Consider the following 12882-nt stretch of genomic DNA (forward strand, 5'->3'; position numbering starts at 1 on the left):
AACAACACCCCGCCCACCCGTCCCCCAAGAAAAACAAGTCATGACAATCAAAACCATCTCCAGACCTTGCCTTGGCGGGTGTGTGTGTGGGGGGGGGGGGGCATACCTGATAAGAGCCACTGTAGGAACATCAACTCCTAGCCTCCAGGATTTTATAAAAGTGTCACTCATAAGTTAAACAAGTGGTTTCTCATGTAAGAGCTGCCCTGTGAAGTATGGATTTTTAGCTGCCTCGGAATCAGGAGACCTGGGTTTGAACCCCCAGCTCTGTCATTCTCTAGCCTCTTTGAGTTCTGGTTTCATCATTAAGTCAGAAATAACATCACCCCTTAAGAGTTGCTTTAAGAATACAGGAATGCCCTAGTCAGTTTAGCTCAGTGGATAGAGCGTCAGCCCACGGAATGAAGGGTCACAGGTTTGATTCCGGGTCAAGGGCACATACCTTGGTTGCAGGCTCGATCCCTGGCCCCAGTCAGGACACATGCAGAAGGCAACCAATCAATGTGTCTCTCTCACATTGATGTTTCTCTCTCTGTGTGTGTCTCTCCCCTTCTCTTCCACTCTCTCTAAAAATCAATGGAAAAATATCCTCGGATAAGGATTAACAACAAAAATACAGAGAGGTGCCCAGGCAGTGTTGCTCAATGGTTGAGTGCTGACCCATGAGCTAGGAGATCACAGTTCGATTCCAGGACAGGGCACGTGACTAGGTTATGGGCTCGCTCCCCAGTAGGGGGTGTGCACGAGGGAACCAATAGATTATTATCTCTCATCATTGATGCTTCTATCTCTCTCTTCTCCCTTCCTTTCTCTGAAATCAACAAAAACATGTTTTAAAAAAGAAAATTGGTGCTTTCCCTCCAGGGAGCAAACCCATGCCACTCTCTTCTCATTCTTCCCCCACAGGCATGTATCCCCTAACTTCTAAGGGACCCCATGAGACTTGCAACCAGAGGAGCAATGGGCAGCAGAGCTCATACCGGGCTACCCTGACCCTGGCTCCAAGCCCCCTTTTGACCTCCCAGTGAGCCTAAGCAGCCCAGCCGAGGCTCTCTTGATGCTTCTATGCCCTTCCTTGTCTCATTGTCCTAAATATATTTTTGCTGTGGTCAACAATTCTTGCTTTCTTTTCTTAATAAATAAAAGCTAAAAATTAAAAGAATACAAGGAGATAATTTATTCCAAGCACCTAGCTCAGCAGCTTATAGTGATTATTAATCCTTCCCTGGGGAAGAGGCAGCCCAGTGTCTGTGGTCAGAAGCACATGGAATCCAGTCAGAAGCTCTGGACCCCACCCACGTTGTGCCCTGGTCACCTAGGAGCTGTGTGGACTTAACAAGGCATTCTTCCTTCTTTATAAAACAGAAATGATCATCTCTGCAGGCGAGGGCCAAGCCAGGCGGTTTGCACAGCACTTAGTAAAATGGTGATGATTATTCTTATCAGATCTTTTAAAGTTTTCTGAAAAGGAAAGAACAGTTCTTTAACAGATTCAAAGAACTTAGAATGTAGTAATAAGTACAGAACAAAAAATAATAACAGGGATCATTAAGTTCCAGGTCCTTCTAGACAAGCAAATGCCAACTGGTGACCCACAGGCCAAACCTGGCCCTGGGTACTTTGCTTAGCCCCGTACAGTGTCATATTAGCTGTTTAATTTGCATTAAATGCCATCTGATTTTCATTAAAATCCTAATTTCAGGCTTTTCTCAAAACTCCAAAAATTGTCATGCCCCTTTGGTGAGACAAGTACCATTCAGGCTCCCCCTTCCCTGCCAGCCCTCACCTCGCCTAAGTCGCTTGTTGATTTTACTGGCCTGGCCCCTCTAGGCACTGGAGCTTGTGACTGGCTTATCTGAAGACAACTCATCCGGGAAAGCATTCCGGGTCTCCAGACACTCCCTCCCAGTGGCTCACCAGATCATAAACCTCCTAGTCAGTCCCCGAGTCCTTTTCTCCTTGACACTCCTAGCCCATCACTAGATGTTCCTCAGCTTCCTTATCCTGGTGTACACCTTCCTGGATTCAGGGCATCGCCTCCCCCAATCACCGCCTCATCCACTGTATTACCTACACGAAGCATTTTCAAAAGCAAAATACCTATCTTTGTAGCAGGACTACAAAAGATGTGACAGGACGCCTATTGTTTGCCAGACCAGCACACCTCCTCCCCTCCTGCTGGCAATAGCACCCATGCACCCCCGACTCAGTCCGTGTGATTAGAGCGGTGCTGACTCCATTCCCATTTCCAGGGAAAGGCACGTGACCAGTCAGAAACACTGGGAGTCAGTCCTGGGACTTTGGCCACAGTGACTGGGAGGAAAGTATTCCCTGTTCCCCTGGGACTTGAACTGAGGATGATGGAAGACGGGGGTCTCCTTGGGGACACAGCCTGTCAGAGAGGAGCCCCTGAACTCCACCCAGTCTGTAGCCATATTACTTTTGCACTCTTTGATCACATAGGAGCCAATTAATTCCTATCTTTGCTTTAAGGACATTTAAATTGAGTTTTCTTATAACCAAAAGAGACTTATCAATACAAGATAAAATTGAAAAAAATGCTTGAAAATGAAGGAGGGGGGCTCTGCTCAAATCCCCCCCACCTCCATTTTTTGTTACCTCCCCTCCATCCAGTAAGAGCTGGGTTTTGCTCTGTGCCACAGCCATCCCTCTAGCCTAAGTCACTATACACCTACCATGAGATAAGCTTTTTTCTCACAGTATATAATCATTTATTGCTTCAGTTATTTCGCAAATCTATCGAGCTCCTTCAGGGCAGAAACTGTAGTTTTCACTTTCGATTCTTTAATATTTTGCACAATGGTACACCAGTTTGGGCTTAACAAATGTCTGTTGAATAGACGGATCAACAAAAGGCAGGCGGACAACAGGAACCATCGTAATTCTCTTCCTGGGGCCGTCCCTGTCAGGAGGCCACCTCAGAAGCCTTGCCCCTGTGATGCACAAACCACCTTCTGAGACAGACTCACCCACCCTGTAAACAAGTTGCATCATGAGAACTCACTCCTTCCAGCCATTACTAATCCTCCCACATGTCCATCCCATGGAACCTCACTGTGGGGTTACACACAAGGTCCAAAGTCTGGGAAGAGAACACTTCACTGCAAGACACCACCTAGAACTCTATGAATTGGTAACCCACACAGTGGGCATGTCAGTCACACATATAACTTCATTCATGGGGCCAGGGGGACTCTCCTCTGCTATTTAGACTTCATCTTGACCCCAATACACCCAGAATCCTGATTCCATTGGCCACCCACCATCTGCTTCCACAAAATAACAATTCCAGGCTCTCTCCTGCCTTCATTTTTTCCTCCCTAGTCCTTTATAATTACAGAAGTGGGGAAAAAATATATCTAGGAAATCAACAGCTGTAAAGCAACAGGTTTTCCTGTAAAAAGTTTTGACTTTGGGTGCATAATTGCCACACCCTTAATTGCTCTGTAATAGCTTCAGCTTCCACTGGCATCTAGCAATTAAGATTTTCAAATAGTCAAAGGTCAGGGCCAGAATTGCAGTCCTAGTATGAATCACCATGCCTCTATCCAGTTCTCATTTTCCCATACTTGGGCCCACACCACCAGAGCAATCTAGTAAGAACTAGATCGACAATGGATTAACTATCTGCTGAGTATCTACCAGTGACAGGAAGCACAGCAGACCCTGGAATCAAAAGAGTAAGTCATAGCAAGGCCTCTCAAGGCGTGCAGTCTACAGGAGAATGCGGACAAGTGAAGAGGCAATTACATTACAGAAAAACAGGTGCTGCGTGGAGTTACGAAAGCACTCAGGAGGGACAGCCAGCCTGTGCTGGAGCATCAGGCAAGGCCTGTTAGAGACCCAAAGGAACAGGAGGCGGTGGGTGTAGGGCAGGTGTGCTGAGAAGGCTTCCACAGAGAGCTCCAGGCTAACTGGTGAGAGAGCCTGGCTCCTCTGGAAACTGAAAGTAGGCAAGTGCAGCTGGAATTTACAAGTGTGAAGAGCGAAGCTGCTGCAGAGGGAGCAGGAGCCAGAGACCTTGAATGGCTCTGCAGCTTTAATAAGCCTTCCAACTTCACTGAAGAGCAAACATCCAGCCGGCCAAGACGACAATCTGATAAACGTATCCTGACCCTCCCGAAGTACTGATTTTACACTTAGCCCTCATACTACTATGTCTACCTCCCCCTCATGTCTATCATTTATTTCCCTACAAACCACAGAGAAGCAGGCACATGGAGAGGACAGGGAGCGGCTGTGGAAATAGGAAAAGTGCACACCACGGTAACAGGGTGGGGTACCAAAAAAAAAAAAAAAAAGAAAAAAAGGAGCAACAAACCTAAGCAAAAAGTTAAGGGAAATGAAACAGTGAAAAGCAAATGTGGAGAATTCAAGAGGAAGTAAAAGTATTTTCATACACACAAAAGAAAGAAGTGTCCCCACGTGCTTTGGCCAAACTGAGCCCCCCATCCCCCCTTTGACTCAACGGTTGGGAGGGAAAAGCGAAAGCTGTGAGAAATTCACACTTTCACATCTCATCTCAGAATGGACGGGAAGTCCGACCGAACAGCAGCCGCCCTGGAAGACCCTGAAAGGGCAGCCCCAGAAAATGCCGCGCACGTCCATCCCCCGGAACGTCCATCCCCCGGAGACGCTCCGCAGACCGCAGACCATTCCTGTCCCCACACCTGGCCATCGGCAAAGGCTGGTCCACTCGGCCAGCTCAGAGTAACTGCAATCACTGTGGCTGGTGTCGGTGGGGGACCACCTCGTTAGGTTTATAGGTGTCTAGTCACTGTGCGTTACACCTGGAACTAATAGCATTGAATGTCAACTGTAATTGGAACATGAAATATAAACGCCTAAGTGTCAGTAACACGGCCTTTATGCCAGCAGATCAGGTTTTTAAAGAGTCAACGCTTGTCTGGTATTAAAGCAGAACCACCGACACACTGGTAAGTATCTGCTTCCAAATCCCAAGTGAGAAAGAGATGTTGTATAAAAGGTGTTTTGTTTTTTTTTCAATGAGCCACGGCGTTTCCTCCCAGTTCCCAACGTGTGAAAGTCAGGAAGGTGCGGCCAGCCGCTGGTGCCCGTTCGCCCGGGTTTGGCGACCCCGCACCCGCGTCCCCGAAGGGCGAGCCCCCGAAGGGCGCAGTGAAGCGGGCTCAGCGAGGGGACGGGCGGCAGTGACCGTGTCCCCAGGGAGCGCCCTCGCGCACTTGCAGGGCTGGGCTGTCCCGGCCGGGCCCCCCGAAGGCTGGGAGCGCGTCCCAGGCACGGCGCCCCCTGGCCAGGCCCCCGGGCAGACCCCGGGGCTGAGAGCCCGCAGCGCCCGAGGGGAGGCGCGGCCCTCCACCGGCAGCCGCTCCTCGCCCCGCCGCCCCGCCGCCCCGCCCCGCCGCGCACTCGCCTGCCCACGGTCTGGTTGGCCAGCTGCTTCATGCGGTTGAACTGCTTCTTCATGGCGGCGGTGGGGCCCGGGCTCAGCCGGCGGGACGCGGGGCAGATGGGCTGCGGCTCCTACATCGCTCCCCGGCCGGCGGCGGCGGCGGCGGCGGCGACTCCCAGCCTGGGCCCGCCCCCGCGCGTCACTTCCAGCGGCGCCGCCCGCCGGCCCAGAACTGCGCCGGAGGCCGGGCAGCCAGGCCTGCGCACGAGCTGCTTCCGCCCGCCGCGCCGGAAGCCCGCCCACCGGAAGTTCACCCTGCCAGCAGTCCACCCTGCCGGAAGTCCGCCGTGTACGGGGCGCTCCAAGCCCCCCGCACGCTGCCTTGTGCTGCTTGTGCAGCCCTTACTGATGGCTTTTTCCCCTCAGTTTTTTTTCTGTCGTTCACACCACAATTATAAATTTCTTTTGTGTTACATTTTTATACCAATGTGACACAAAGGTGGGCGGAAAGGGGAGGCTGTATTTTATGCCTGGAAGTGGGCTGGGGGCGGAGGCGGGAGCAAATAAAACAACTCACTCTTTAAGGAAAGAGTTTTGATACCAAAAACGTGGAGGGCAGTAGGCCATGGAGTCTAGAAGGTTGTCAGGTTGTCTATCGGCTTTATTCTCAGGAGGCGGGGGGCTGTGCAGGTCAGTGGTGCAAGTTGTGTAACCTTTCCCAGAAGGAAGAGAGCGGAAACAAGTGTTCTAAGACAGGAATCTAATGAGTGTATGCCGTGTCTGGTTTAGCATGATGCAGACATTTAACATTGCTGCTTTCTCTTCAAAGCCTCCACCAGGTCACTCTGTGGTAGGAGTGAGACAGACGTGAGCAGAGCGAGGGCCATGGGCCAGGTACAGAAGGTCACCAGGGTGGAAAGCCCCAGTGCCGAGCAAAGGACAATTGTAGGGTGGGACCTCGCCCCCCAAGGTCCTGTGGTTTGGACCCCTTGACCTTTTGATAACATCTAGGCCTCAGTTGTATTTCAGCTCCAGGCCCAGAAAAGCTGCAAGACCACACAAGTGACCCCACAGCTGACCTCCGGACCAGCTGAATTGGACAATGACCCCCTGCTCTAGCGCCAACCAATCAGTGGAGACCTAGATCTGATCTGAAAGGACACACCTGGAAAGCTGCTGAATATTCTATTAAGATCTTCCCCTGGAAACTTCCCTAAAATCTCCACCTTTAAAACCCTTAGGAGGGAAGTGCCCTCCCTCCCAGGAACAGCTGTGCCTTTCTCTTCCTTTCCCCCACCCCCGCCCCCACGCGTCAGCCTTACCTTCCTCACTTCCAGCTCCGAGGACCCTTCCTTTACCTCTACAACATGTTTCCTAAGCCCACTCCTTCTACAAATTACTTCTACCTCTGTGATTTTCCAAATAACTGTTCTCTTATAATGTGAGTCTTGGCTCTGAAGTCTTCCCTAACTAGAGCTCAAGTACAGAGGTTGCTGAACCAAGTCTAGTCTGACCTCATGGGGCTAACACCGGGTACCATTCCCGCTGCCTACAACAGTTCTTAAGAGCTTCTTGTTTTGATTTGTCTGCAAAACTGCACAGACCTCAGCCCGTTTATGATGTCCTTTGTTTTTCCAAAGTAGATCTCATTCATACTTCCGATTTTGTGTTTCATGTCCTCTATGAGGCGCCCGATATTGGCCATGTATGGGGAGCATTCGCTCTCAGTTCTGTCTTTCTCCCTCTGTCTGGTGAGGCTGCCTCAGGGGTTCCGGTGCCAGAGCCCGATTTGTGGGTTTGCAGCCGCAGCGTCACTGAGGAAGTTGGCTTGTAATGGACGATTTCTCTTTTACTTTCACGACGGGGATGGAGTCCCAGGAGCCTTTGATCTTTTTTTTTTTTTTTATATATATTTTTTATTGGTTTTTTACAGAGAGGGAGAGGGATAGAGAGTTAGAAACATCGATGAGAGAGAAACATCGATCAGCTGCCTCCTGCACAACCCCCACTGGGGATGTGCCCGCAACCCAGGTACATGCCCTTGACCGGAATCGAACCTGGGACCCTTCAGTCTGCAGACCGACGCTCTATCCACTGAGCCAAACCGGTTAGGACTTAAAATATATTTTAAAAAAAGAAAAAAAAAGAATTCACCAAACTTAAAACAGTGGTTACTTTTTGTGAGAGTGGGTATTGGTGGGATTGGAGGCTGTGGTCAACGACTAGTTCACGTTCTATGTGTTTATGTATACTTTGTGTCATTAAAACATCAAACTTTGGGTTCATCTATTAATGTTCAAAAATTATGTCAAGTACAGAGGTGTGCACTCCTTGTACAAGACACAATGGTGAACAATGCAAAGGTATAAGATGCATAAAATTTAAGAAGTGAAAGTTCTTTTTTCCTGGCTAAGTCACACGCCTCTTTCTTTGGTCTAGGAAACTCCCTGGTAACCTGAATTCTTTCAGGTCTTTTAGAAATATATGTACATTTGTATAAATGGAAGTATATCATTCTCTGACTTGCTTCTTTAAAAAAAAAATCACTACACCTTTAGAGAGCTTTCCAAATATGAATGATTCCCACATCCAATCAACTACTACATATTTCTTAATTCCTTCCCTTCTTGTCTGTTTCCACTGCCCTGGTCCATCCCTTCCTGTCCCCTGCATGGATCAGTACCATAGACTCTTTGCTGACCTTGCTGGTTTCACTCTTTTGAATCTATTTCCCACACTGCTGTGAGGGTGAACTCGCTTAGAAGAAGATCTGAAAGCACTTCCCTGATTTAAATTATGTTAGGGTTCCCCATTGCCAGAAGTCCAAAGTTTCACACAATCCCCAAGTCTTGTTTTCGCAACCTTACTTCCTACTTGTCACGCACACATTGGCCACTCTCCAGCCACATGTGACTTCTTGCAAACCCAAATACTTTTAATCTCATGAGTCTAATCAAAGCAGGGTAAGGCCTTTTAAAAAGTGCAGACAGGGGTGTTTAATTTGCTGTCAGTGGGGAGGAATTTCCACCCTCGAGTTATGGGGATGGCCAAATGCTGAATAGATGAGCTCGACAGCAGTGTATCAGTCATGTATACTCACGTCCAGCCCAGGGGAGGACGGCACACACCACACAAGACCACATGGCGGCTGCACTTGGGGACAGAGCGAACAAGCAGGGGTGTAGGGAGCAGACTTTGTAGTAACAAGAGGGTGGGTGAGCACTGGTTCCTGAAAGAGGATGCCCCACACCGGTGGACTAATTTATAAGGTGCAGCATAAACGGGCTTAAGTAAAATTTGATGTTGAAATATGCACTGAACAGAACATATAAGCCAAACCTACCATAGCAAAATAGTTACCGTATTTAAATTTAGTGAGCTCCCAGGTATATTAAGCGTCCCTGGGATTTGTTTCAATCAGGTACATAAGACACAAAGCCACAGATGCAACCGTCACGAGGAAAGAAGCTTATTATACCCACAGACCCCAAGAAGCAGGAGACACCCCATGGAGGGCCACATGGGGAGGCACCATGGCGGGTCAGGAGGCAGAGGGAGCGAGGGGAAACATGGGCATGAACCTTTGTTGTGGTTTCCATGAAAAGGAACAGGTGAGGCAGGGTGAGCAGCTTAGGATTGGCTAGTTTGAGTTATTTCAGTGGGCACTGGGGCATAGTGTGCCCAGTTGTCCCCGGGGAAGACTGGCCTAGAGTGGAGGCCCGGACTGGTAAGCTTACACCTGAAAGCTATACTCACAGGTGAGCCATTGACTGTCTCTAGGAATTTGACTAACCCTGGCAGGGGCAGTGCCTCCCAGATAGCAAGGCCTCAGGTATCAAAGCATTAAATACAAAAACTAGAAAACATGGTCGTTACATTAGATAGAACCAAAAGGTGAGTCCTCATATTAAGTCTGTGAAGGTTTGCCAACTGGTGCATTTTAGCAGATGTTAAAGTTTAATTCAAAACCCATGTAATAGAGGCACAAAAGCCAATCAGGAACTTCATCTTTTTGCCATATACATTATTTTAGTAAATTTTGGGCTTCCCATTGGGTCAAACTGTGAACCTTTGTTTAATTAATTTTTGTGTGTGTCCTCCCCCTGTATCCAGGTTTCCTTTCTCCGTGCCCTTTTTTGGTTTGTTTATCACTGGATATATGCGGGGGTGGGGCAGTATCTCTTTACCCTACTCATATTTGTCACTTTTCCCCACAGAGAGTATCAGGTCAGTATCTTCAGTGTTAGGGCCCTCTCATGGCAATGGTTTGAAGACACTGGGCTTAAATCGGGCTTGAATGAACATCGTCACTGTGCCATGGGGCTGCCGTGGCATTTTCCCATACCCTCGAAGATCAAGGTGTTGTGCCACCGAGGGGCATGGTGGGAGAGCACAGGCCCACACCGCAGGAGCTGAGGGATCAAACCGCCTTCTGCTGCAGCCCCCCCTTTTCCATGTGTGGACTGCTTCCCTCCCCACCTTTGTGCTGCACAAGGCCCCGCAGGCTATTTTTGGTTTCTAGGTGGGAAGTCACAGCTTTTGGTTCTGTCTCCATCCAATCACAGTTGGTGAGACCTTGGGGGCGGTTGTGGGGAAAGGGAGCCGGGTGGTGGGCCCCATTGATGACCATCCTCTTCTCCCGGGAAATGTCAGTAATCTCCCCGTGTTGGAGTCCACATCCAGTGAGACTATTTTGTCCGTGGCCGGGGTGGTAATCGCAAGCCCCTTAAGCACAAGGTAAGTCTTTTGCCTGCTGGTAAGCAACAAGACTAAGCAAAACCCAAGTGTGGTGGTGAGGGGTTTTGCATTGGGAGAGAAGTCAAATATCAGATGCCTCTCCACCACTTTTATTTTTTTCATCAGTGCCTGGGCCACGGGCTGCCTTAGGGGTCAAGAGAGCACATGAGAGCAGCAGCTCAGGAGCCGGGCAAGGTCCCTCACTACCTTTTCCTGAATGACAAGGACTCAGGAGGCAACCATGGAGCCATTCTTAAATCTTCCTGGGGTCCTAGCCTCCTTTCTTTCCACAGGCAACACCAGGGGTCACCCCCAGGACTGGACTCAAAGTGCACTTTCCTAAACACTGTCTGTATTGCTGTCCCAAATAGCTCCTGGTGGTCATCAGGCTAAACACAGTGACCAAAGTCCTAGCCCCACACCCACTAAATGGCACTCAGCACCCATCAATTAAGACGCTGTGCTGTCACTGCCCTGAGGTGGGAGCCTGGGAGACCACCTGCCAGATGTTGGTCACACCGATGGCACCTCTGTACAGTAAATGAGACCATGGACCCCTTCCCTTGCACCAACTGTTTCCGGAAAGGGGTCCTGGCCCATGGCAGGTCTGCCTAGAGCTGGCTGGTAGTATGTGGGTTCTTGACTTTGTGCAGGAAAAATCTCACAACACGGGTCCAGGTGACTATGAGGGAACATATATTAAAGCTGGTGACAGCAAAACAACGAAGAGATTAGCATAGAAGAAGCAACAGGAGAGCCTAGGCTGGGAAGTCAGAGAAAAGGGGTCTTGGGATCAGGTTGAGGGGTTAGCGTAGGGCAGTGGGCGGCAAACTCATTAGTCAACAGAGCCAAATATCAACAGTACCACGATTGAAATTCCTTTCGAGAGCCAAATTTTTTAAATTTAAACTGTATAGGTAGGTACATTGTTATTAACTTAATTAGGGCACTCCTAAGCTGGCCTTTGCTAAAAAGTCCTCAAGCTGATTGAGGTACGTTCACTGAGATCGACCCCTTCCAACTCTCCCATCCACACTCGTCTTGAATACTTGTTTCGTCTATCTCCCTTCGTTCATCCTCTCTATATGTCCAAACCATCTCCACATACCTTTCTCAATCCTCCACGCTACATATTCTTTCACTCCACAACGTTCCCTAAAATTAACTTAATAAACTTTACTTAAAGTTTTAAGTCTTAGTTAAACTATAGGTACGTACGTTGAATAAAACTTGATATCATACTTAATAACGATATTATTTATTGATAAAATTAAATTCCTTACAATTTACCTTACAATATCCATAAAATTAAATCATGACAATGACTGGCCCGGGCCGAAAACCCACTTCTGCGCATGGGCCACGAAGTTTCAATCGCACTGTACGTGTGTGCCCGCACGTGGTATTTTGTGGAAGAGCCACACTTAAGGGGCCAAAGAGCCGCATGTGGCTCGCGAGCCCCGGTTTGCCGACCACTGCCCTAGGGTGGTTTTGTGTGTGATTGGCCAGATCTTGGTAAGTTCCACTCCTTAGGCAGGGCGCCTCACCTGATCCACGTGGGCCGAAAGGGGAGTGTAGTTTTCCATAATAAACTCCAGCTGTTATAGAAGAAAAAACACAAGAGAGCCTAAGCAACAACGTCCACTCTAACCTCTGGGGGAGAAGTTTCATGGTTAATGCCCAACTTTTTGCTCCTGGTATTAATTTTTATGGAGGTTTTAAACTCCAGTTTCCCTTTTCTTGACTTTGTCAAAGGAAGCTGATTAGTGGCCTTTCTCCGGCTGGGACATTTTTCACACCTACTCAGTAGTCTCACATCTGGAGACTAAGATCTCTTATCAGCCTGAGATCGCTCAGCTTGCTATTTCCAGACTCCACTCCTGTGTCATAAAGTTCTAACCCCTTGACCAGGAGCTTAAATGGAATGAGCTGGCGCTGCCTGCGGGAAGCCTTTGGTGGTGGCCCTCAGTGAAACACGGACCAAAGTCTTCTGAATCATCATCTTTTTCTAAATCGAAGGCTCAGCAAAGAACAGAAGCGTATCAGAGTACCTTCCACCTTCTTCTAGTCACCCTCATGCTCACCACCCACACCTATGGTATCCATAGCTTATTCTACTTGCTGTTGACACTTATTACATCCAGGGAAAGTGTACACTGCCGACCTAGGAGGCCGTGTTTGTTCAGTGCTTTGCATTACCCTCTTGGCAGAGGACCACTAAAAGAAAATGGTGTAGCCCTCGCCAGTTTGGCTCAGTGAATAGAGCATAAGCGGACTGAAGCGGTTTGATTCCGGTCAAGGACACAAACCTGGGTTGCAGGTTCCCTGGCCCTGGATGGAGAGCATGCAGGAGGCAACCAATCAATGTGTCTCTCTCACCTCGATGTTTCTTTAAGTCTCGCCCCCTCCCTTTCACTCTCTCTAAAAGTCAGCGAAAAAAATATTCTTGGGTGAGGATTAACAAAAACAAACAAAATACCCTGATTCCTGCCCCCTCCCATTTCTTTACCTTCCTGTATAGTATTTTTTTACCATCTAGATATGCTTCTCTAAACAACATTAATTTTGCTTGCTTTGAACTTTACAAAGATATTTCCTTCTTTCAGTGAATATTATGTTTCTGAAATTCAGTGGATGCTTGCAACTGGCAGCTCTAGTTCACTCATTTTCATAGTTTTCAATTATATTAGTTTTCCACACATTCCTTCCTTTGTTTTTTTGTAAATAAAAAGTTTTATTTTACAACTTTA

At 48.5% G+C, this 12882-nt stretch overlaps 1 protein-coding gene across 7 annotated transcripts in view; it reads right to left on the bottom strand.

The window, feature by feature from the left end:
• ARHGAP17 (Rho GTPase activating protein 17) overlaps nt 1-5631 on the bottom strand; it is an 84292-nt gene extending 78661 nt beyond the window's left edge. For all 7 annotated transcript variants that reach the window (XR_009452460.1, XR_009452459.1, XM_059692131.1 and 4 more), the window contains exon 1: nt 5417-5631. Coding sequence is in view for 5 of the 7 variants with exons in the window: in XM_059692131.1 (XP_059548114.1) it covers nt 5417-5469 (53 nt within the window). In the remaining 2 variants the exon portion in view is untranslated. The remainder of the gene's footprint in view (nt 1-5416) is intronic.
• Nucleotides 5632-12882: the final 7251 nt, after the last annotated feature.

This window comes from Myotis daubentonii, chromosome 4, assembly GCF_963259705.1.
Source record: "Myotis daubentonii chromosome 4, mMyoDau2.1, whole genome shotgun sequence".
Taxonomy (NCBI): Eukaryota; Metazoa; Chordata; class Mammalia; order Chiroptera; family Vespertilionidae; genus Myotis; species Myotis daubentonii.